Genomic DNA, 26,155 nt, shown 5'->3' with positions numbered 1-26,155 from the left:
ATAAATATACGTCATTAATTTGGACAATGTTACCTGTGCTCTTGTGGGATACCAGCTCCACCCTGCCATACGTGCCCTTGCCCAGCTCCCGAATCAGCTCGTAATGTTTCTGCACTTCATTCCCGGACAGGCTGCGTATAGCCAGGGCCTGCATGTCTTCTGTGATCACTGGCACTCCACAACACCCCAGCTTCCGGGCCGGCTCCTGCTCCACAGACCCCGCACTCATACTCACACTGCGGAGAAACACAAAGTACTTCACTGTAACATGACACAAGTCAGATAATAACAATAGAAGACACATTTCCAGTAACAGGGATGGCTAACCACTGCCACTAAAGTTGTCGGGGAATTATGGGACACAACATCCACATTGTTGCCGTGCTAGAGGTTAACCTTCACAGTTCTACATCATACAGGTACGGTCAGCCTGTTTATATAAAGACATACAGGGTTATTTACTGAATTCCAAATGGCAAGATTTAGGTAAAAATAAGTCATCTGGAAAAAAATTATCAACTCTGTTATTTTTACATAAATGTTTCCATTTTGGATTTTTGCAGGTCACAATTTAGTGAATAATTGCGTAGTCTTTATATAACTCTTTTTATTGTATCACAGATTGATATTTGAATCCTTGCAATCAACACACATTTTATTTGTTCCAAATAATGCATGTTATCAGAATGCACAGAAAGTTACGGTGTCCTTAGGCCAAGTGTAAAGTTCCCAACACCTGACCTACAAACCCGGCCTTCGAAGCAATGTTCAGGTCATAGAGTGCAATGCATTGACGGGGTTGTAGTTCTACATCTGGTCTATACAATCTGTAAGACAGCGGTGGCTATTTTTGGCACTGCAGACAGCAGGAATCTTGGGAAATGTAGTTGGTAGTCATCTTTAGTTCTGCATGGTTAGCTGCTATTACTAGCATTTGTATAGTGCAACCTATTCTGCAACACTTTACAATATTAGCAACAAACTATTACAAATTCCGACAGGATCGATGGTTCGATGAGGACCTTGCTCGAAGTAGCTTACAATCTAGAGAACAGTGTACTGCTATAGGGTATGTAGATGACATCCACCTAATGTATTGAAATAATGCAAGAAAGGCATAAAATCTAAAGGTCTATGGATACATCACCTTACCCATCTCCTAGAAGAAGTCACTCTGGCTTCCACATTCTACCTCCTCGGAGCCAGTCCTGCTAAAGATGCACATTTCCCTAATTATGTATGCATTAAATTGCTCCTTACCTTGTGCTCCCGTCATCTGTCAAATGTTCTCACGGGGACAACATAATTATAAGAATGTAAAGACTTGGGCCTTATCTAGATGACAATATGGGAGCTGATTGGACAAAAAAGAACGGGGGGCTCTTGAAGACCCTTTACCCGTGTTTACTGGTCAATGCAGATATTCCAGTTCATTGTTGTGCTGTATATAAAGTCGATGCCCTGCAGTATGTATAATAAATGCAGAAAACCCAATGGAGTTGCCCGAATAAGTTCACGGATTATTTTCTTGCTGCATATGAAGGATACATACACAATAACGGCGCTTTCGTGCTGTCCGTCAGCATTTAGAAATGATATGCGTCCAGGACCACATGATGGATCTGCGAACCCTAAGTGCCGAGTGACCTAGGAATCTCTGATTCCAGAGGACAGTTGGGTACAGTCATGACATTGATCATGAAAAATGACCAGTGGGAACACAAACCTTAGGCAAATTAAATGTCAAAGGCCGGCATTGAGCTTTACAAGGGTTTCAGCCTAAATTGTTCATACCCAACGGAAGTTAGAAACTCCACCGGCTGAAATCCCATTGGCCAACTGACATTCTACTTTAGAACATTGACATGCAGACACAGACTCTTCCAATTATATTTTATTTAGTAGTCAATCAGTTTGTACTCTGCTGTCTTTTTCCCTGTCGGGTACGACTTGCCAGTGAGGGATTAGGTGGGACAAAAAGACACATGCAGACAGAATGAAAAGGTCAGAGCTGGGCTTGGGAGAAAGGATGGGGAAAAAAAGATGAATAAAAAAAGTGAAATGAGATCTTTGAAAGAAAGAAGAGACTAGCGGAGAGGGGACAAGGACAAATCAGAATTCAAGACCTGGGGCGAGGAGAAGAGATACATTGACACATTCTTTAACAGTTTAGAGCTGACTGCATGATAAAATCATTTGATACTAAAGTATTTTTCTTTTGTTAATCTCTATATGAATACAGAGGACTGAATTAAGGTTATCATTAAATCCTGACAAGTTAGAGTTTCTTTAAAGACTGAAGTAGCCATATCAGACCACCTAAGTGTCCTGGATCTGGTGTGACAGTCCTGTTTTGAAACCCGTATCTCATCATTCCAAATGTTTTATTTTACTGTCCTTCAAGGGGCACCAGAGAAAATCCTCTATAAATTACTTTATTCACTAGACATGGGACTGTAGGTGATTAAAAAACTAATTTCTAAATTTAGCTAATAGGTAATAAAATATAGCTAACAAAAAAGTTTAGTTGATTGAGAAAACGTTACAACAGCTATTAGAGTCTAAATATCTGTGCAGGTCAGTTTTAACCCCTTAAGGACAGACGACGGATATATTCCGTCATGATTCCCTTTTATTCCAGAAGTTGTGTCATTAAGGGGTTAAATCCACCATGACTTGGTGTTTGGGAATAAACCCCAAATATAGTGTGTGTACATAATTACCCTGAGCATTTTTGCCTCCGCATGCGCAGACTGTGCATGGGTTCACCTGATTGGCTGGCAAGGCAGCCAGTCTATCCATCATACATATACAACAAAAAAGGATACCGCACTCTGTATAAATACTGCTTAGAAGCTAATTCTTGCAAAAATAGTTTTATTTAAATAATCAAAGCGAATAGAATATCATAAAGGTATAATTGATGACTAACAAAATATATCTACAATCCTACCATTGCACCTAAACAATAATTAATATATACAGAAAGCCCCCAATATAAACCGCAATAGATAATCAAGTAAAGTGCACAGAGGCACTATATGATAGAGAGCCCTCTATCTCTTATATACACTGTACAGAAAAATTCATCAGTAATATAGAAAAAATATATGTGAAAAAAAAAAGAAAATGTCCAAAAAATAAAACAGTAAAAAAAGAAAAAAATAAGAAAAAATGAGAAAAAAATGAAAAAAGTATTTACAGTCCAAATGTGTGTACACTGATGATTATAAGTAGTTATTACTCCAAGTGTTTAATGGTTAGATCTCACCACAGTTAGAGGCCAGAGGATTCCCTGTATCATTTGTTGTTTGTATCTGCGTCCAAGGGATTATCTCCGGTCTGTGCCAGGATAGAGGAACATGTAGTCAGTCCTCCTTTGTGCAATGCGTCCTCCAGGCTCCTTCCTTGCTTGCTCGTTGTTGTAGAGGGTCTCTTTACCTTTGATGAAATGCTCTAGCAGGCGGTGGGGTGCTGTAACGGGCTATCCATCATACATAATAACGCTAGGGTATTCAAAGGTTCTCAGAATAATATCATTTGGTAAAATATGTTAAAATCCATATTCCAAATTGCTTGTTTAAGAAATTTTGATCAATCTTCTGTATTTGATTTAATTACAACAATCACATTTTACACTCTTTCTACTGACTGCAGATTTCGGATTTACCATAGAACGCCATTTTATTTGACTGCCAAATTTTCTGCCTTTTTATATACCACTGACTAACGGTTTGTGAAATTTCTAGGGCCATTCTGAGGTTGGTACTGTGACTAAGCGCATTTAGGCTTCGTATTTTATAGGGTCAATTAAAACAACCGGATTGTGTTTAATTTAAATGATTCTGGGTTCCAATATGGAAAGATCCTAAATATGAGCGGCACTTCTGTGCTGACGTCCTAGCGCATCAAGTGTGTGACATCATAGGTTAAGCCCCGCCTATTCCGAGATTCTGTCCGCAGGCCGTCGGTCCACTTAACGCCGCTTGCTAAATACTGCAGTCATCAACAGCGAATTTAGCAATGAACTCTCCTGCTCAATTTTGACTTTGTTCAGCAGTGATGTTTTGTAAAATCGACTTTTACTGAATAATATTATGAACAGCAGCAAATGCACTTTACCGAACTGAGTTAAATTAAAAGCCAAAGATGGCTGTCATCTGTTCCGCCCAGCGATCAAAATCTCTATGAATACATTGCTTTCTTGGCTTCTTAAAAATTCAATCTGGCATTTCACATTGGCTGTCGCTCTCTGTATGTATTTTACATTTTGAACAAACGCTCCCTCACTTTAAATTTACATGTCTGTCTTCATTTTTCTATCTATCTATCTATCTACCTACCATCTACCTACCTACCTACATACCTACCTACCTATCATCTACCTACCTATCACCTACCTACCTACCTGTTTGTCTGTCTGTTTCTCTGTCTCTCTGTCATTCCATTTATCCATCCATCCATTGATAAATAGTTTGTACTCATGCGGGCTGGGGACGTTGTGTGCATGGTTTAAATATCCATCTCTCTTTTCCAACAACACCGGAGGATGCTGTCTGTGTTACCGACCATTAATTTTAAGACCCTAATTGATCAATTTGCCGAGACTGACCGTGTTTCAGACTCACACGCCATGTCGATTTTTGGTATACCGCCCTGGACTTCTTTACAATTTCTTTACTTTACCCACCATCATTCGGCTTGGTAGCCTGATCACAAATATATGAAGACTACACGTGACCACGCTTTAGGGAGAACGTACAAGAAGTTCTCTATTTTTCATTTGGTGTACAGACAGTTCTAGCTCTGCTGAATTAATGCGCGCTGATTACTTCTCAGCGATGCCTAATCTCGGAGTATAGCCAGTGTCTCATTGATTTCGCTCACACGGTTAATGTGCTCCCAACCAGCTGGCTCCAGCACGTTCCTCCTATTACTGTGCGACAGCTTGCAGAGAGTTAATATAGAATTAGTGTCTCTCCCGTCCCTGTGATACACAGAATCAGAGTACAGTCCGTTCTCTTGTCATAGTGTCACCCTGCAGGGGGGAAGTGAGCCACACATAGGAGTAGATTAAATTCCTGCTATAGTGTAGTTGTTAGGAAAGTCTCAGGTTCACAAATTGCTGTCGGTCTCACACCTGAACAGATATTTCATATATCGCCTGAGCAGGGATTAACACTACACAGCCCAGAATGGCACTATCCACAGCACACGTACAGGGATACGCTGTCGGTTGTCACAGCATAGGAACAGAGTTGTGTTATTTCTGTCTACACAGAGCAGATACAGATTGTAATGTCTGCACATACAATATACCCGAGGGAATTAGCACATATACGGGCCTTTTTAACCCCTTAAGGACCAAAATTCTGGAATAAAAGGGAATCATGACATGTCACACATGTCATGTGTCCTTAAGGGGTTAAAAGCTGTATAAATCACAGATCTCAGAAAGCGTGTTGATGGCACGTTATACGGCCATATTGTGCTTGGCCTGTGGTTTTTATGTTGGATTTGCTATGTGTGTACATGCAATGCAGATACATGGCTTTCAGGTCTGCGTGCATCTATGACAGCATCATATCATGTCAGGATGCTCAGAACAAATATATCATAGTCTGTGCACACAAACGAGAATACCGAATTACGGAGCCATGCCTGTACGCACAGGGTCCACTATCAGGAAGAAGGGCTGGAGAAAAATAGAGAACCGTACATGCTAAGGTTTAGAAACTAGGCACAAATAATCCGCCCTTGGCTGGGTCACTTATAAATATACCCCATCGCTGGTCAGGCACACTACTAAAAGAGAGGTGGCTACCAGAGAAGCGTTGCCACAGGCCCATCAGTGCTTTAGATCAGCCCTAATCAGTGTTTACACTAAGGTAAGAAACCTTTGGCATTCCAAATGTGATGGACTTTGCCAGCACTATGGATGTGAGAGCATTCTGGGTGATGTAGTCCAAAACACCTGGTCTATCCGTGGTCTACACATATTTAACAGTGTAACATTCTGCAAATAGTACAGGCGCTAAACGGTTAATACATGTACACTCAGAGGAGGCTGACATTGACATGTACATGTTTTCTTTGTACAGATTAACAAAATGCAGAATGATATCTGTATTCACAGCACAAATACTGGGTGTAGTATCTGTACCCAGCCATGTCTACACAGCACACAATAGCAGGGTCATCTAAGTACACACACTGGCCGAATGAAATCGCAGTGCACAAAATGCGAATCTTTGTCTACACACAAAACACACACAGAAAGGCTGCAAATGGAAGTACACACAGCCTTTTATTGTCTCTATCCACATAATTAATACATGGCTGTATAGAGCACCTTGGGGCCTCGAGTGCTGGCTGAGCATCTTGGGAAATGTAGTTCATAGACATTTGGAGTGGAATCCTGACAGTGTACTCAAATACGGCAAGATTTTAGATACCGATAAATGCACATCTAGTGTATACTACTAGTATACCTTGTACAGGACCACGGACAAGTGTTTACATGGAGAAATCTAATAGTTATCATAAACTGAATTAAAATCTAATAACATATTCAACTGCTGGGTGTTATTTGCTAAATTAAGATATAGAGAATTAACAGGGCACATTTGGACCTATAATTTGTAATTCTTCTGGCAATTCTCCACAAATTCCGAATGAGAGAATAAACCCCCGTTTAGTGTAACTGACACGTTTTTTTCAACATTTAAAATGTTATTAAAACGGTTTACTTGTTTAAATGTAAAAAAAATGATGGTGATTAACCAGTAACAGTCCCAAATATGGTGGTGTTCGCACTGACTTACTTACGTACTTCGATACGAAACGGTTTAAAATGAAAATGTTGGGGCGGGGCCGGACCGCCGACGGGATCAGACATGTTCCGTCTGAGCTCCCGCTTTGGGGCCGGAAACTCGGGGCTAACTGGGGGCTCACACACCCCATCCACCCGCAAAGCAGATCACGACGATCCCCTGATCCAGAGCTACGAGGGGATACCTTTTTAGGAATCAGCCCGGCACCTACAGTTGCCCGACGAAGGCCCAAGGCACGTAGAAGCTTGAGGCGGGACGAGACAGCTGCTCTCCCGGGTCTCCGGACGGCGTCTGGCGTCCCCCCCCCCTCTGGACCGGGGGGTTATCCCGGTCTGCCCAAGCAACTACCATCACTCCAAGCAGGGCCGTAAGCTAGCATTCTGCTGCGGCACACTCTCCGGCGGCATCCCCCAAGATGGCTGCCGCACGCCTGCCAGATGTGCGACCTGCCAGCAAGATGGAGCCTGCTGCAGAGGCAGCCATCCAACGCCATCCGACCTCTACAGAAACCTGCCCCAGAGAAGTGCTGGCTGACCACATTGAGCAGACCAAAGGGATGCCTACATCACATATTTTAGGCTGAAAAAAGAAAACCCTTATACCTGTGGAGGGCATCAGCATTCCACTGGGCACACCTTAAACGCCCTGGAAACGACTGCAATGGCTGCACCTCCATCCTGGATTCCCTTCTGAGGCGCAAACAGCCTGCCAGCACAGGGTATGGACCACACAAACCCACACTGGTCCCCTAATGCACAGCCCAACTCGAATATGTTCCATAATCTTGAACACTCTGGACTTTATCTGATCTCATCCACAGGACTGACCCAGTGACTATCCTAGCCCAACTTGCAAAAATCATTTTTATGTTTTGATTTCATGCACAGCACTATCTATGTCTATTTAACCCTTGTAAAATGTGGTTAGCATAGCAGAATTGTTGGTTTGGATTAAGCTTACGTAACATATACCTAGCTTGAGATGAATATCTACTGTTTCCAGCTGCTTAAAACCATACTGTAACAATCATATATGACACATATAACCAACGTTCTATCCCAGCATCACAAGTGTCAGTACAAGCATAGACTCACATTACTCAAACCTATTACTCTTTACCAAACTTGTATTGTAACTGTCAATCTGCACCGACACCATCACGTATTAGTACTAGCCTGTTTAGGTAGCTACCATTGAATATATCTGTATTACTCTTGACCCATAAAATTTATAAAATGTGCAGTTATCTCAAATGTCACACATGTATAACACTGTTCTATTAAGCCTGCTAATGCTGTCGTGGTACTGCATGCATGTATGTTACTTCTTGCACAATAAAATAAAGAATTAAAGTAGAGTAAAATTTAAATGTTCTTAAAGTATGTTTGAGACAACTGACATCAAACTGTATTTTCACTCGGTATCGATACATTATAGAAATAACATAAAAACATACAGGTGTGGAATATCTAATGAACGATGTTTGTAAAAAGTGAAAAGAAAAAATTAAATCCCAGACTACTCAGACCAAAATGGTGTCAATCACGAAAGAGTGAAATGAATCACAAACCAAACTCAACTCTATCGAACTAAATTTTGTAATTCCGTTTTCTATTGGGTGCTATTTACTGCTTAGTACATAAACCTCAAATTATTGTATGTCCAGTAAGCTACACAGTGTATGCACATACAAAATCATATTGCAAGCAAGAATGTATTTTCCAAACAAAAAATCTATACATGAAGCATAGACTCACAACATTTTGGTAAAAATTAGTCTGAATTAGGCCAAATTGAAAGCTTTTACTTTGAACTTTTTTGTCTAAATTCTGGAAGTCAGTTGTCGTGAATGTAAGCAATGCATATCTATCTATTCTCTCTCTCTCTCTCTCTCTCTCTCTCTTGGCACTCCGGTTTTGTGCAGTGAGAATGATAATCCAAAAAAGCTGAGAGTTATAGGATTTATAGAACTCAGAGATGTGAGCTTGCTAAGGGAAGGATTGTCACTGTGATGAACGTGCTCTTAATCGTATAACGGTGCTAAGGCCAGGAAACATTTACATACTTACAGAGACATATCAGGGTGTACACGGAAGGTCTGGCACATATTCTATACCTCCACAGCCCATGCTAATTCTGAGGCAGCCACACGCAGCCACACCTCTGCTCACACCCAGCGGCAGACAGCAGCCGAGCTTGTACACACCTGCACAGACGTACAGCAGGGAATAGCAAACTGATCCTACCACGGCAGATTCCCAATCAGAGGAGGATTACGATCCCTCGGGCCTTAGGAAGGTTACCGTATTGTATCATCCCTTCACTCTTCAACAGAGAGATGGTGAATGGAGCCGAGCTTAGCCAAGTATTGTCATGGCACTAAGGGCCCCTAGGCAACCGTTCATACGTTACCTCGTGGTTAATCTAGCTAGGTTTCCAATGACTGTTGAATAAACCTCTAAGGATTAGATTAGATACAAACAATAGGCATACAAAGCCTCGCTGCTCTGCACGTAGACTGTTTATTTATATGGCGCCTGCCTATGCAGCAGCGTTGCACATTGTTGGCAACAACATGTTTCAAATAACAGCATGCATTTGAAATTAGCCAAAACCAAATGGGTACAGATTATGCTGCTCTATAAAATGATTTACCTATTTAGGCCCAGAAGGAGCAGAGAATTCCTTATATTTAATTTAATTTTTTTTTTTTTTAAATTAAGTTTTAAAGAATATATATTTTTGTTTCATTCTTTGCAGTCTGTCACATTAAATATTATAAGCAAGAAAGGAAAGGCCTTCTCGGATAGACCAGGCAATGAAGTTTAAATCTCTTAATATGGACATACATATCTTTCAATAATGTAGCCAATATTGGTTTATTTTACTATATTGCAAACGTGAGGAGAGAATACAGTATATTTTAGGTCAAAATAGCTGAATTAGAATCATTCTCCAATTCGACTGTGGGGGTGTTTTTTCCACCTAGATTACTCGGGCCTGAAATTTACATTTCCCTTGTCTAAGTTCCACAATTCTTCTGAGTTTAGTGAATAAACCCCTTAGCCTATAGCAGCTAGACAGCTAGCGATTATTGTGTGTGTTGACATGTTATAAACACCCGCGCTATGGAATAGGTTGGCGTTATGTAAAAAAAGAAATAATATTAATAATAAATGGTAACGTTTAAAATAAAATATATTTAGTTAAATGCCTATTATGTAACCTATGCATGAAACTAATGATATATTTTACATCTGAGATTATTTTTTACTGCATGTTCATTTTATTTTACTAGACTAACTTTTTTTTTTTTACCTCCCTTCCTTTTTTTTAAGCCTTGAGACAATAAAGTATATGTCAGCATCAGGTCATCTTTCAAAATGGCCGACAACGTTTTTAAATGTAACCCTCGGGAATGGAACATTGGAATTGCTAAAGGTATTAACCCCTTTATGGCAGAAGACGTACCAGCACTGTCATGATATCAGCGGGGCTCCCTAACCCCTTGTCCTTCATTAACCCCTTAAGGACCAAACTTGTGGAATAAAAGGGAATCATGACATGTCACACATGTCATGTGTCCTTAAGGGGTTAATGACATGCATTTTATTCCCCCCCCCAAGAGTTAATTTGTCACAGTATCGGCTACAAGAGTTGTGGCGGAGGTTTTGAAGGCAGTCAGACTTCTGGGTATCCCTACTCCCTGTGTGTACACATATTAGATTGCAATTTGAGCTATTCTCAAATTAATTTCATTGGAGCTATAGATCCATTTGTAAATAGCAAGGAGCCATTCGGTTGGAGTTTGGTGTATTGTGTACAAAGCGAAACCTCAGTGAGATTTCCCAAAACAAACCGAAGCAGATGGAGCCCAACGAAAACAGACCGTTTTGCCATAGCAGATTCTGCAATTACTAAATAGGCCCCGAGATGTGTATGAGAGGCGGTCACACAAAGAACCACATTACATTATTCCATCACACAAACAATGCACTTTGCTGCAGTGTGGGACTTAAACATACATACACAGCATATCTCTGTAGGCGTCATTCATATCCTTTACAAAGTGGCCCTCTGTGTGTGTGTGTGTGTGTGTTTGTGTGATCACAAACCAGGCTACAGTCCACTGGTGTGACCCCATGGCTATCGTATAAAGTGTGCACGCTGCCTGTGGCAAGGAAAGAGTTAATCCCACTACAAACATAACTGGGAGCAGAATTTCCAGGATATGAAAAGCTATGGCCCGTGGGCTGGTAATGTGATGCTGTGTTACAGTGAAACCAGTTTGTTGTGTGACATTCCCCCAGACTTTACAACAAAGAGTTAATTAACTATGTATAAGGAGGGGGTAGGGAGGGGGGTCTCTGTTAACCCTTTGTTGATGGAGCCCAGATCAACTCAGACCCAAACTGACCAGTGTCCAGTGGGCCTATTGTTAATAAAGGGTTAATGCAAGGTATATTGAATTCCATCTTGAGATGCTCTGCAGGAATGCAGATACAGGTTAATGGAGTGATGCTCTGCAGGCCATTACTGGTACTTAGAAGCAAGCATTTAGAGCAGGCTAATGTAGAATATCCTTCCCCGATAGGGATTAATAGGAGTAATGATGTTCGGACATCCAAGAATAAGTCTTATTATTCTTATTCTTATTCGCCTTTATATGGCGCCAACGTATTCCGCAGCGCCTTGCAATATTACAAAGGCGGGGATTTTAACAATAAATGAAACAAACTATTCTAAATTTTGACAGGAACAATAGATTAATGAGGACCCTGTTCCAACAAGCTTACAATCTAGAGCAAAGGGTTAATATTCTGCATATTCGGTAAGGAATAACCTAGTGGTGCAATGTAAGGTGACCAAATGGCCTGTTTATAAAGAGAATTTTAAAATGTACACACTGAAGGGCTACAATCATTGTATAGACAGACTGCAGTCCTCATTGTATCCAGTGCATCAATGAAGTATGCTTTTTTTTTTTTTTTTTATAATTGGATGGTGTGGTCACCTGCAAGCAATGTGCCGTGTGGCAGGCAAAGGGGTTGTTTTGTAGTGTGTCCCTCTAAGAGTTAATGGTTCAATGGAAAACAGGTCCCCGGAGTAAGCTCACTGAGTGGTAAGCGGTGTCTCTATGGCAAGAAAGGGCCAATAGCATCTCTTTCTGCAGTGCTCGGGTGAGGAAGAGGTTAACAATGCTAGGAGCCGGCATTGAAGGTGTTAATGGAGCAGGTGTGAATTGTCTTACCTGTATTGGTAGCAATCGGATGCGGGGTAACCTGCCTCTTCTCTCATCCCGTGTCCGACCCTCTCTCCTGCTGGCTCCTCTCCTATGTCTGTACCCTTCCTCCGTCTATTCATCAGATAGCCGCATCCTTTAGCTGCCCTCCCTGGCTTTCACATAGGCTGGGCCTTCCTCCCGTGTCCTGACCTGTCCTCTATCTGCGGGGAGCCTTGCACCTGCGGTACCCAGTCCCCCTGCCTGGTAACAGCTTATTGTCTGGGTGGTAGGAAGCTCAGCCTCCTCTCCCTCCGTCCGCTGTCTCTCGTTCGTTGTTCACCATCTATCTCTCCCAAGCCCTGTCAGTCTTACTGCCTCCGTCTGATGTCTCTAATCTCTGCCTGTACTCTCTCAACCTGATCTGCTCTCTAATGTATTTTCCCTCCCCTCTCCTCTCTCATTCTCCCCCTACCTTCCCTGTCTCTCTCCTTGCGTCCTCTGTCTCTCTCTTCCTGTGTCCTTTCCTTTTCTCTCTCTCTCCTTCTCCTGTCTGTTCCTGCTCTTTGTTTCTCTGTGCTTTCTCCTAGACGTTCTTTTTTTCCTCTCTCTCTATTTATTCTTTGTGGCTGGCCAGTCCCTACCTCTGCTGCTCTTCCCTATTCCTTGTTCACCATCTCTCCATCATTAACTCACCACCTCCCTCTGTCCTTTAATAACCCCCCTCTCTCCCTCTTTTTCCACTCATCTCATTAACTCTTCCAGTTGCTTCCAAACACACCTCTTTTGTCTACAGATACTTGGCCCCTTCCTCTTTCTGCCTTTTATCTCCAAGATACTGTCTTCTTGTCTGTCTGTCTCACTCTGTCTCTTTTCCTTTAGACTGTATCCATAGCCCTATCATTCTCACTATTGCATCAATAAAAACATCATCTCCACCGACTATCTGCATCTTAAAATAACAGGGATGGAGCTGTCCGAGCAGCTCTCGATTGTCACAGAATGTGGTAACAATAACAACAATTAGCACATTCACTGTGTAACAGTATCTTACATCAGGTATGTTTATATCATTACATACAAACTGTACATGTATTAAACATATGTTGCATTTCGATTATATTATATGTTTTATATCCCCAATGTATTACTGTAAAGCGCTACGGTATATGTTGGCACTATATAAATACTAATATTAATTTTAAAAAATATTTATATATCCCATGCTTTTATTTTTATCATTATAATGGTATTTCATATTTTAAATGTATCAATCCATCCATCCAACTCATCTTTACGACTTACACCCAATCCTTCTATTTTTTTTACTCCCTCCCACCAATAGACTCTCAGCTGTACCCTCTCCATCTCCAATCCTTTCTCCTATCACGTGATTGGCTACCACCGGGTACTAGAATCTAGATGTTGGTTTCTAGGTCAACCATGCGGGAGGAGGGAGCTGGGAGTGAGCACTGCCTCTTTAACAGCAGGTGCGCTGGGCTTCCCTTAACCCATTCAGCACTAGGGGGCGCCTAGCATATATTTATTTATCTAAGGTAACAATAGGATGTGTGCATCCCTGTCGTCTTTTTTCCTTGGGTAGCCGTCAATAATATCTGTGTGTGCATACATCCATTTTCAGATACAGCTGTATATCTCATTTACAGACCTTGCTATGCTATTCTCGCTGTAAGAAAACCAGTATTAATACTCTGATTAAATGACAAATCTTGTAGGTTTGTATCTCTCACAGTCTGTATTTTTAAGTTTTAACCTTTTTTTTGAATTTAGTATTTTTTTTTGTAAATACCCTTATTCTTCTGTACCTCATTATTAGACAATATTTTTTTGTTCAGTTTCATGTAGCCCTCTCTTTTTCACCGTACATTGCTAGACATGTTTCATACCATCCGAACTATATTATTTTTTTATCTGAATGTCGCTAAAGGTTATATAAATTAAATAAATTCAATCCTAGAAACATAGAATGTAACGGCAGATTTATTGGTATATAATAAATTAAAAAATAAATGTTTAAAAAAGTCCTCAATAAAAGTCATTTAAAATGGCAAAAAGGACTTTTATTGAGGACTTTTTTTAAACATTTATTTTTTAATTTATTATATACCAATAAATTTGTTACTTTACTCAAGATCCTGCTCAAGTCCTTTTTGGAGCCTCCAAAGAATCTTCACAGGGGCAGTGCCATCCCCATTTAAATTGGCACCAAATATATACCTAGAGCCGGGACCCATAGGCTCAGGACCAGGTGAGCACCAGATTTACGATCATACACCTGTGTTTTTATTGTCCCAACCTACACATTGCTCCATTCTCTCTTTATGTCTTTGAGAACTTCTTCAAGTCGAAGTGGAAGGGTGGTTCTACCATAATAAGCACACAAGCCTCACTACGGAGCCAGTGTTTCTATATACAGGCTCCTTGAAATGTGAGTGTACAGTTCACTACGATATTATTATTCCTGCATTGTCACTTTAAATACCATTTGCACTATATTGTATCTTTTTGTATTTTCCTTGACATGTACTTCATACTGCACCATTGAACGAAATAACGTTTGGTAAGCTGTATATGTGTTTGAGCGCTCCACTTACAGGTGTAGGTCTTTGTCACTTACACCGCACCATAATCTACAAATTTGCTTAGTGGAATTGAGGATATTTCCACACAAGTGTATAGAGCTGCCTGTAAATCACTTCCATCCTTTAAGCACTTTGTTACACACATTCCTCCGTAAAAAGAGGCAACCTTGGATTGGTATCCAAAATGTAAGTGTCCAAAACATTTACTGCCGATGTGAGTGTACGCAGGGCCGGTGCTAGGATTTTTAGTTACACAGGCGAAGAGGCATTTTGGCGCCCCTCACCCTCCTTTAAAAAAAAAAAAAATGCATCTTCACCTGTGTGTATTTCCTCCCAAGCCTCAGGCATCATTTTTCAGTCACACAGGTACGCTGTCATACAAACACAGAAATAATCATACAGAGACATACAGACACAGACACATACAGTCAGAGACACACAGGCAAAGACATACATGCATACAGAGACACGAAGGCATATAAAGACATGCATACATACAGAGGCATACCGTCATACAGACACATACAGGCATACAGAGACATACAGGCATACAGAAACACACATACAAAGACATACAGGCACATACATACATACATACAGAGACATGCAGGCATACAGAAACATACAGGCATACATACATACAGGCATACAAAGACATGCATGCATACAGAGACACACCGCCATACAGACACATACATATATACAGGCATACAGAGACATACATACAAAGACATACAGGCATACATACACATACGTACATACAGAGACATACAGGCATACATAAACATACATAAGTACATACAGGCATACATAAACATACAAACAAGACATACAGACACATACAAACATACATACATTGAGAGGCAACCCGTCATACAGACACGTACATACAGAAACATGCATACAAAGACATACAGAGACTCACAGACACATACATACATCCGTACATGCAGAGACATAAAGGCACAGAGTTACACACATGCATACAGATACATACATGCATGGATACAGAGACATACATACATACAGAGACAGACATACAGACAGAGACATACATACAGAGACATAGAGACAGACATACATACATACAGACAGAGACATACAGACAGACAGAGACATACAGACTTACATACATACATACAGACAGAGACATACAGACAGACAGAGACATACATACAGACAGACAGAGACATACATACTTACATTTGTACAGTTCAATCTTGTCCCCTGGGTGCATGCTGTCCGGCTCTGTGGAGTCCTGCAGCCCAGCCCCATCACTGGGCGCCAGCCGCGCTGTGCGGTACACAGGGAGCAGGGATATGATGTCATATCCCCGCCCCCTCCACACAGCCTGCGGCAGTCGGCAGACACCAGGGTAGGAGGTGGGCGGGCAGAGGCTGGGCTCCGCGGGCGGGAATCTCTGGGCTCGGCCACGCTACAAATAGTAACCGGCTGGAGGGGAGCGCAGTGCGCTTCCCTCCTTCCGGTCATCCTGACATTGCGCCCCCAGGGCTGGTGCGCCCTATGGTAGCGCCGGCCCTGAGTGTACGTGTGTTGGATATATGATGTTCCATATTATTCTGAGTGACAGCATTCCGTACAGCATTGCAATGGTTAAACGCTGTTTACGGTGCTGCTATTTAGGCCATGCTTCTGGTGTTAGTTGGGGTGATGGTGTTAACCGCGATGAAAAGAGCAGATTTATTGACATTCACTCCGGTACGGGTGAATCTTTGCCGTATTTACCAGCAGGACTTTTTTAGTGAATAAAATCCACATTGGTAAAATTCAGGTTAAAATAGCCGAACTGTGACTATAAGTTGGAAAACCTTTCAAGATCGGCTATTTTTGCCTAAATTTGGATTTTATGCAATAAAATGTGGTGTTTAGTGAATGATCTCTCTGGACCTTTTATAACAGCCGTAAGGCTAGCAGCGAGCTGGGGATGGCATACTGAATTCTCTCTATCATAGGGAAGAGAATGTAAAAGGTGCAGCTAATTTTAAAATACGTGAAGAAGCTGCAGAGAGTGCTATTGATTCAGGAAAGTCCTGGAAATCTCATCACGGCAGTATTTTTTCTGTTGACGTGGGGAGATAAATCCCGAGCAGCCATTGAACAGGCAATCTATTAGAATGGTTTTGAGAGCTGATTAGAAGATGGGCCTGTGTTCTATGATTGACGTGTATTTTGATAGTAATTATAATATTTTAAAGCAGAACTGTCAGAGTTCTGGAAGGGGCAGTTCTTCAATGCCTCACCCCAGCAAATGCTATTGGTACTCACAAGTTCACCCCAGCACTCCCAGTCAGCCACTCCCGCCCAGCAGCGCCCCCCAAATCAATGGAGTGCTACTAAATCACACGTTGGACCTCTGCTTCTCACCTCTCAAGCTGGGCTGTCCTATTGCCAGATACAAAGATGTTTGGGCAACATTGTAAAAAGGGCATTGGAAGAAATTGAAATTCCAGCTTTGTTTTAAAATGACAAATTTACTGATTCTAAAAGTTTCTGAATGATGGCTTACAGAGGGCCACAGCTCGGATTCAATGTATGCAATAGACGTTTACATTGGTACATGACATATGCACCGTCGTTATTCGGCAGGTGCTATTTTAGTTTACCTTAAATAAAACACTGACACCGAATTTATCTGTTGGATTATAACGTCCACAGCTTTATTAATTATTAAATATATAAATAAATAAATTAACAATTTAGGGTCATTGTCCAGCTAACATTATATTACTATCCCCCCGCACAATACCCCTGACAATGACCCTATCTTTTGAACAATAATTAACATTCACTTAACATATAACCAGTAACACACGGCCTACCAGAGAGGCCCCACAACCATCTGTTAACTGTAGGGGTGTACCCAGACACCCCTACCCCCTAGGTTCATAGCCACCGAAGAGCTTGAACCTACCAACACTCTAATCCATCTGGCCTACTCCAGCCTAGGCCTTGGCCTGTCCATTCCCAATTCCATCTAACTCCTGGCTTTAACACGCCCTGTTCCCGCCGCTGTGACCAAACGGGATCAAAACTCAACTATAGGGAGGGTGGGTGGGACAAGTGACAGGTCAGTGCAATTTAGATTAACTGGCTCCTCACTTAAGATGGCCGCCTATTTACACTACCTGACTCCTCCCCTACTTAGCCCCTCCCTAAACATCCCATAACTTTCCACCTGCCTACTTCCTGGCCTTGTCAAGGCCCACTCCCCTGTTTCACTGTTCCATGGGCTTCATGACATATGCACCGTCGTTATTCGGCAGGTGCTATTTTAGTTTACCTTAAATAAAACACTGACACCGAATTTATCTGTTGGATTATAACGTCCACAGCTTTATTAATTATTAAATATATAAATAAATAAATTAACAATTTAGGGTCATTGTCCAGCTAACATTATATTACTATCCCCCCGCACAATACCCCTGACAATGACCCTATCTTTTGAACAATAATTAACATTCACTTAACATATAACCAGTAACACACGGCCTACCAGAGAGGCCCCACAACCATCTGTTAACTGTAGGGGTGTACCCAGACACCCCTACCCCCTAGGTTCGTAGCCACCGAAGAGCTTGAACCTACCAACACTCTAATCCATCTGGCCTACTCCAGCCTAGGCCTTGGCCTGTCCATTCCCAATTCCATCTAACTCCTGGCTTTAACACGCCCTGTTCCGCCATAGCACATGACTTGATCCCTTAAGGACATGTGCGCCCCCCACCACCCTGAAACAGGGCCAAGCTAATCCCTTCCTGAAAGCCTAGATTGAGCAAGTCACAACCCACGTCTGACAAGTGTACCCCGTCTCTCCTAAAATAGCCCGGCAGCATGTCCTCCAGTTCCCTATGCCGAACTACAATGGCCCCCACTCGCCGCACAAAACTCGCCATCGCCCTGTTAACCTTACCCCTGCATCGAGCCACTGCAGCTGGATCCCTGGCGTGCCGCCACGTGAAACGGGGGACCATTTCCGACCACACCACCACCACGCCAGGGACCAGGTCCAACAGCCGATCAACGTCTCTCTTCATCCGTCTAACCAACTCCCTTTGCGGAATCAGACCCAAATCGTTCCCACCCCCGTGCAATAAAACTATGTCTGGTGCAGACCCTCCTGCCAACCTGCTAAACAACGTACTACTGAGGCTTTGCCAGCTAATCCCCCTAAAGCCAAACCAAGAAATCGACACATCTCCTTGATTAAAACCCAGCTGTGCTCCACTTCTCCGAACAGCAGCCCTCTTCTGAGCCCAATAGACATACGAGTGGCCCCAGATCCATACTCTCCATCCTGCAAAGAAAAACACGTTAATACCAAACAGATGGATTACACTTCCATCACAGCATAACACTGCCCTGCTCACACCAGCCTATCTGGTCTAACATATGATCGAAAACGCAAGGATTCCCACCTCCCTATGCGTTTAATCCTCTCATCCCCCAGCCCCAGCCGTGCGGCCTCGATTGCCGCCCCAATTCTAAAGGAGTGAGTCCCAAATTGCCCCGGCTCCAGGCCCAGCTTACTTACCCCCATCCGAAACACCCTCGCGAACTGGAAGCGCGACAGGGCCGAGCCGTCCTGGTGCACCAAGAAGCAACCCTCACCCCCCGGGCGCAATGCCCGGTACTCCGACCCCTTTTCAACTGGGCACACCCCTGACCCAGGCAGCCCGAACAGCACAACTGTGCAACCTTTACCAAAAACGTCCGTCTTCGACGGCGTAACTGAATTTGCACCCTGTCCTCGCGAACCTCCACATCTGTGAGCTGAAGACCCCCAAGGCCCCTCTTGTTTGCGCTTACCAACTCCCCGATCCGAAAAGCCCCGAAAAAGGCCCACACAAATGCCACCGTGAACAACGACACCTCGAATGTGGAGCTGCAAATGCCCGGTAGAACCCCCACCAGCTCCCGCAACAAGTCAAAGGACACCGGTCTACGCGTGTCTACCGTTTTCTTCCCCCTCTTGAATCCCTTCACTGCCTGCCGGACCATGAAGTGTTTGGTATCATCAACCCAGCCATTGAACTTAAACAGGAAAGCCAAGGCAGAGAGATGTCTATCCACCATGGCAGGCGACGCCTGAGCCGCGAACAATCGACAGAGCAACCACAAAAGTGCATCCAAGCGTTGCCCCTCCGTAGGGGCGCTACTCACCTGGGCTACCGTCTCGTCCCACAGTTTCCAAACCTTTACGTAGGATGCCCACGTGCTTGGCGCCAGTGACCTCCTCACACAGTCTCCAAGCAGGCCGTCCCGAGTTGCCACATCACACCCGGGCACTCCTGACCCTGTGCCAGCGCGTCCGGCGCAGCCTCCCGAAAGCGTTCCCACTGAAAACGAGACAGTGAGTCAGCCACCACGTTCTGGAGCCCCGGGATGTGCCTAGCCCTGAACACTATGTTGAATGACATACAACTAAGTACTAATTGTCGAAGCAGGCGTACTACCGGGGGTGACGAGGCGGTCAAGCTATTGATCGCTTGCACTACCGCCATGTTATCGGAGTAGAATACCACCTTTTTGTCAGCCAACTCCGTACCCCAGAGTACCACCGCTACAACGATGGGAAACAACTCCAAGAACGCCAAGTTCTTAATCAGAGGACTCACCTTCCACGGTTCCGGCCACGCCTCCGCGCACCACTTACCTGCCAAGTAGGCCCCAAAACCAATACTGCCGGAAGCGTCTGTAAACAACTTCATCGCGGCCGACGACACCGACGGTTCCCGAAAGAACACTGTCCCGTTAAAGGTGCCCAAAAACTGTTCCCAAACCCCCAAATCGTCCTTCATCTCGGCCGACACCCGAATGTAGTGCGACGGCCGCCGCACCCCACTTGTTGCTTGCGCCAACCTCCGGCAAAATATCCTCCCCATGGGGATCACCCTGCACGCAAAATTGAGGCTCCCCACGAGGGACTGGAGCCCCCGCAAGGTCACCTTCCTCGCCCCCTTTACCACGTCCACTAGCTGTCGCAGATGCCGCAGCTTATCCCTAGGCAGCCTGCATTCCCCGAGCTCCGAATCAATTTCGAGACCCAAGAAGCTAAGGCACGTGGTGGGGCCCACCGTCTTGTCCCCCGCCAACGGCACCCCAAAGGTATGCGCCACCCGCTGAAAAACCCTCAGTACCTGAGCACACCGCTCAGAGTCCCGCGGGCCGACACACAGAAAATCGTCCAAGTAGTGCACTACAGCACCCCCCGCCGATTCCGTGCGCACCACCCATTCCAAGAAGGTACTAAACCTCTCGAAGTAAGCACAAGAGATGGAACAACCCATAGGCAGACACAAGTCCACGAAGATTGCACCCTCAAAGTGGCACCCCAACAGGTGGTGACAGTCCGGGTGTATGGGCAGCAGCCGAAAAGCCGCCTCCACGTCCACCTTGGCCATCAGCGCCCCACGCCCCGCTCTCCTAACCAGCTCGACGGCTTTGTCGAATGACGTGTAGGAGACCGAGCATAGGTCGGCGTCGATGTCATCATTCACCGAAGACCCTTTCGGGTGCGATAAATGATGAATCAGACGGAACTTTCCCTCTTCCTTCTTGGGGACCACCCCCAACGGTGACAACCTCAGATTCGCCAAGGGCGGAGCCGGAAATGGCCCCGCCATCCTCCCAGCTTGCACCTCCTTGGCCAATTTCTCCCGCACTACCCCCGGGTGTTCCCTGACCGACCTGAGGTTCTCACAAGGTGCCCCCGGCCCCGTGGCTTTGAAGGGAATTTTGAAACCCTCGGCAAAGCCCGCCCGAAGGAATTCTGCCACGGCTTGATCAGCGTATTGCCTTAGCCAAGGCAACATCGCGCCTACCTTCACTGGTGACACCCCCAGCGGGAGCTGTGGGAGCGGCCGCTCCCGTTGCTCCTCCCCCTGCGGCCGACTTACCTTTCTTGAAGCACCTGTTGACCCCGTGGTTCCCGCCGCACCCTGAGCATTCATGCCGGAATCTACAAGCGGATCCCCACTTACACTGTCCTTCATTGAAGGCCCAGCAGGTACCTTTCTTTTGACCTGCCGCCACCGCCCCCCCGGGAGCGGTGCCGGCATTCCCTGGAAAGGGCGCATTCTTTTGCGCCATCATTAACTGCATCCAAAGCGGCAGGTCCATTTGGTCCCAGCGCATGGAAGGGTTGGCCGCCAGTCGCTGACGGAACTGCTCATCATACCTCCACCATGCCAACCCCCCATAGGTGCGGTATGCGTCCCCGATTCCGTCCAAGTAACAAAACAACTGAGAGCAGCACTCCGGCCGCTTCTCCCCAATAACACTGGCCAAAATGCAAAAAGCTCGCAGCCAGTTGCCGAAGGTCTTCGGTATCTTGCGATACCTCCGCCTTTTCTCCTCCTCTTCCTTCTTGGCGTCCTTCTTGTCCTCCTCTTTTAAATCTAAGAATTCCTCCAGGGGAAGAAGGGAAAATATTTCCACGAATTCCCCTTTCGCAATCTTCTCCTTCACCTCCCCTTTTAAATGGCAACCTAACGGCCCCGCGAAGGACACATGTACATTCTGACGCGCTGCTTCCGTAATGTCCCCACCCGTCACGTCGAGTACCCCGTCCCCCACCGACGATCCGTCAGGCTTATCAGTGGGCCGCGTTTCCTCCCTATTACCACCTGTCACTCCTGAGGATACCCCCACCAACCCCGACCCACTGCCTTCACCTGCTGACCAAACCCTATCGAACCTAAGCGGCTCCCTATCCTCTGACCATGAATCTATGAATGACTTCAAACAATGTATGAATGTCCCCGGGTGTGGTGTAGAGGAAGACTCACCGCTGATGCCCCTGGCCGCCGCAGGCCGCGGGGTTGCTGTCCCTCCATCCGCCATTTCTGACACTGGAGCTCCCAATAGTCGCCGACTCCTGCCCGCCTGGTCCCGCCTCGGAACCGCTGGTGAGTTACTCCGCGACCTGTAAGGAGAAGACATCCTGGGTAGTCTGCCCGAGTAGCTCCCTACCCGCCCTTCCTCCCTACGCTCTTCTCCGACTGCCCTGGATCCTCTCCACTGCTCCTTCCGACCTCCCTTGCTGGGCACTCCCCGCCGCTGCTCCCTGAAGCTCCTCTCTGAAGATCTCGATGCACTGTGCCTTCTGCTCCGCCTCCCTTCCTCTGACCTGGACCTCCTTCTCCTCTCCCTGACGCTGAACCTGGACTCGCTGCGGCCTAGCCGTGAATGGCTCCTGTCCCTGCTTTCCCGTCCTCCCGACCAGCTCCTGTCACTGCTGCACCTGGCGCTGCTGCTGCGCCGCTGGCCGCCCTGGCCCTTTACTGCCGCATCCCTGTCACTAGGCCGTACCTGAGGGCAGCCGGATGGGCCCCCCCGCTCTATACTGCCACCCCTTGCTCCCCGGTATCGTGCTGAAACCACAGGCTCTCCCACAGCCGCTGCGCCTGGCCCTCCACCGGCCGCCCCGTCTGACTCCGCCATAACCCCTAAGGATAAGCCGCCTGTCGCCTTCCTAGCTCCAGAAACCCTCTGAGCTGCTCGACCCGCTCCGCTGTCCTCTCCTCCTGTTCTACTGAGCTCAGTCCTGGCCCTCCCTCCGGCCGCCCCTTCGGATCCCTTGCTGGCCTGGTCTCCCCGCAATGCCTGGCGGACCGCTGGTGCTGTGGTAACCCGACTAGCATTCCCCCTTTGCCCCTCAGTGATACCGCTGGAGGTTGACTCACCGGGACGCTCAGTCCGTTGCCCACTGGCCGCGTGGGTGAAGCCATCCGCAGCCGCATGGTCCGCTGGTGTTGCAGCATTCCCGCTTCCTGCTGTCCCGCCGGCCGCCATTACGCGGGGCGCCTTCTGACCTCGTGGCCTCCGTTTTGCGCCCGCAGTCGCCTGCCCGGCGGGTCCGCCCGAAGGCGCCTGCCGCATTCCCTCCTCCGCTGCTGTACTCGGTCCGGCCTCCGACCCGCCGACCGCTGAAGGGCTCCTCCGCCGCCGGGCCGCAGGGGCCTCCCCCGGGCTCAACCTCTGCGGCGGCCTGGTCCTCCGCGCCGACCTCCTCTCCGGTCCCTCCGCGTGGGTGGCAGCCGCCCCGATCTGTTCATGCAGCCACGCCAGCCCTCTATCACGAACCGCCGCCCGAACTCCGTCCAGAATCTCCTCTAGGGACGCCATTACCTGCAGAGGGAGAAAAAGAAAAAGAACTCCGCCGACCAGCCACAAGTGACAGGTCAGTGCAATTCAGATTAACTGGCTCCTCACTTAAGATGGCCGCCTATTTACACTACCTGACTCCTCCCCTACTTAGCCCCTCCCTAAACATCCCATAACTTTCCACCTGCCTACTTCCTGGCCTTGTCAAGGCCCACTCCCCTGTTTCACTGTTCCATGGGCTTCAAACTGTAAAGTGATTTAAAAAAAAAAAAATCCCATATTCTCCCGATTTGGTCTAAACCTATAAATATGGTATAGTAGTGGTACTATAATGCCAAAATTAAATCATACACAGGTTTATTCACTAAACTACAAAATGTACAATGTTAAAATCAGAATGTTAAAATGTAGGCTATAAAATCTGATCTGGAAAAATTGTATTACATTTTTTTTTTTTAATTCTATAAACCTCATTTTAACAATACAAATTTTAATTTGCTCCAATTCATAGTTTAATAAATAACCCAGAAAGACGGAGGACATAAATAATCCGGTTAGGCTGGAAATTCGAAAGGATCTGTCGCAGACACCTCCATGTGGCCACATTTGAGTATGTTTATCAAAAATCAAATATAGTAGAGCAGACAGCAATTACCCCTTGCTAATCTGCCCCTCTCCCTCCCAGCTTACCGTCTTATATATATATATATATTTATCATTAATCATACTAAAATAGAATCCAGAAATATGAGATGAAAATGACATATCTGTACTGGTCGTTAATCACTTAACCTGCATCCCATTGTTTACTGTACGCCTTAGCGGATAAGTCGAGGGACAATCATTTTGATGGCATTGCAGCCCTCTCAAAGTCATTGATACAACATAACCATTTCTATTCACTGCAAAGCCCTTAGAAAAAGACCTCAGCCATGAAAAACATAGGATGACGTGCAGAAAAGCTCTTTTAATAAACACAAATACTCACAAGGGAGCTTTGCTCTGATGAAAACTATTTAAACATGCCTATTGTCAGACCTTCAACACCTTTTCAACAAATTCTATTAGTCTTCATGTAAAATACAAAAAAAATGCAAACAAAGAAGGGGGGGGCAGCAATCCTCTCTCAGCACCCCTATCGTTCATCTGAGGTATAATTATATTAAATGCACCTGTATTCTCTCCGTACTCCTTATACCATGGGATGATCATATTACCGTCCTTTCAAGCCCTTCGTTAGAATGCCCCATATGGCATTGTAACGAATGCTGGTATTTCGTATACCCGTTCGTTCGTATGTTCCGGAACTCCTAGGGACTTAGTGATTATAGCCCGCAGTCCGGAGTGCTGATTCGTAGGTTCCCAAGAATCAAAGTGCAGCATGAAAGTAAATCCAGCGGTTCGTCAGTCACATAACTAAACATCAGCCTAGACTAGATGTAGGGTATAACAGGAATAATTGTATTCAGGTCAGATGGCCGGCTTTTGTGCAATTCAGGAGTACAAAATACACGCACACAAAAACTCCCACAACAAGCCCACGAAAATCTGAGTCATCATGACTCTGCATAAAATACTAAATATTAAAAATACATAATAATACACACAAAACTTATAGGAACCCCCATAAATGTAATATCCCCGGATAGCCTGGATCTGAGCGCCCAAGTTGTCTAAATAGCGCTCAGATCCCACGAACACAGCCGAACCGACCGCTCATGAGGCGCCTGCCCGAAACAGTTCCATAGTTTCTGTGGTAGCGGTCAGTCAATTTCCAGAGATCCAAACCGAACAAAAGAGAAGGAACGGTACCCCTGGCTTATAGGTAGGGTTTGTTCGCCTTGTTCATGGGAACAAACCTACCGAACAGCGCTCTCCTGGCTTATCTTTGAAAAGAAGCAGGCGTTCGCAAAGTTAACCGGTGTTCGCAGGGTCGAGTGTCCGACTTGGAGTTCCAGACACTCAAAGACCAAGTCTCGCTGCCTCTTTTCGTGCAACAAGACGGCCGCCGTTTCCTCCAGCACGTGTTGTTCGGTTATATGAATGGCGGCCACAAAGGGAGAGCACTAACTCCTGTGGTTTTCTTTGAACTTAATGAGCCAGGGGATAGTCTGTGTTTAACAGATTTATCTTCTGAACGCAGAAAAATACATTTTGGGAACCAAAGTATATAGTTTTGTCACAGGCATAACTTATTCCATAATTTGGGGCAGGGCCTGAAAGCCAAGATGGCCGGACGCACTTGCTAACAGCGCCGGCAGCAACGAGCACAATCTAAGCCCTAACAGTGACTTACCACGCCAAGTACAACTTATCTGATCGGGGGGGCTGATCTGATATTGAATTGGCACAAAACAGTACCCAAATCT

The 26,155-nt window shown here is 45.3% G+C and overlaps 1 protein-coding gene across 4 annotated transcripts in view; it reads right to left on the bottom strand.

The window, feature by feature from the left end:
• Nucleotides 1–26,155, bottom strand: part of SBK1 (SH3 domain binding kinase 1) — a 59,207-nt gene that overhangs the window by 3,761 nt on the left and 29,291 nt on the right. Inside the window, exons 1-2 of one of the 4 annotated variants that reach the window (XM_063430538.1) lie at nucleotides 12,085–12,814; nucleotides 34–236 (exon numbers count right to left, since the gene is read on the bottom strand). In XM_063430538.1, the coding sequence (XP_063286608.1) occupies nucleotides 34–236; nucleotides 12,085–12,197 (316 nt within the window). In that variant the 5' untranslated portion in view covers nucleotides 12,198–12,814. Of the gene's footprint in view, nucleotides 1–33; nucleotides 237–8,902; nucleotides 9,005–9,079; nucleotides 9,102–12,084; nucleotides 12,815–26,155 lie in introns of those variants that run through there. The other 3 variants (XM_063430541.1, XM_063430540.1, XM_063430539.1) reach the window with 3 other exon arrangements.

This window comes from Pelobates fuscus, chromosome 8, assembly GCF_036172605.1.
Source record: "Pelobates fuscus isolate aPelFus1 chromosome 8, aPelFus1.pri, whole genome shotgun sequence".
Taxonomy (NCBI): domain Eukaryota; kingdom Metazoa; phylum Chordata; class Amphibia; order Anura; family Pelobatidae; genus Pelobates; species Pelobates fuscus.
The sequence above is the reverse complement of the archived record's forward strand: the minus strand, read 5'-3'. Positions and strand labels throughout refer to the sequence as shown.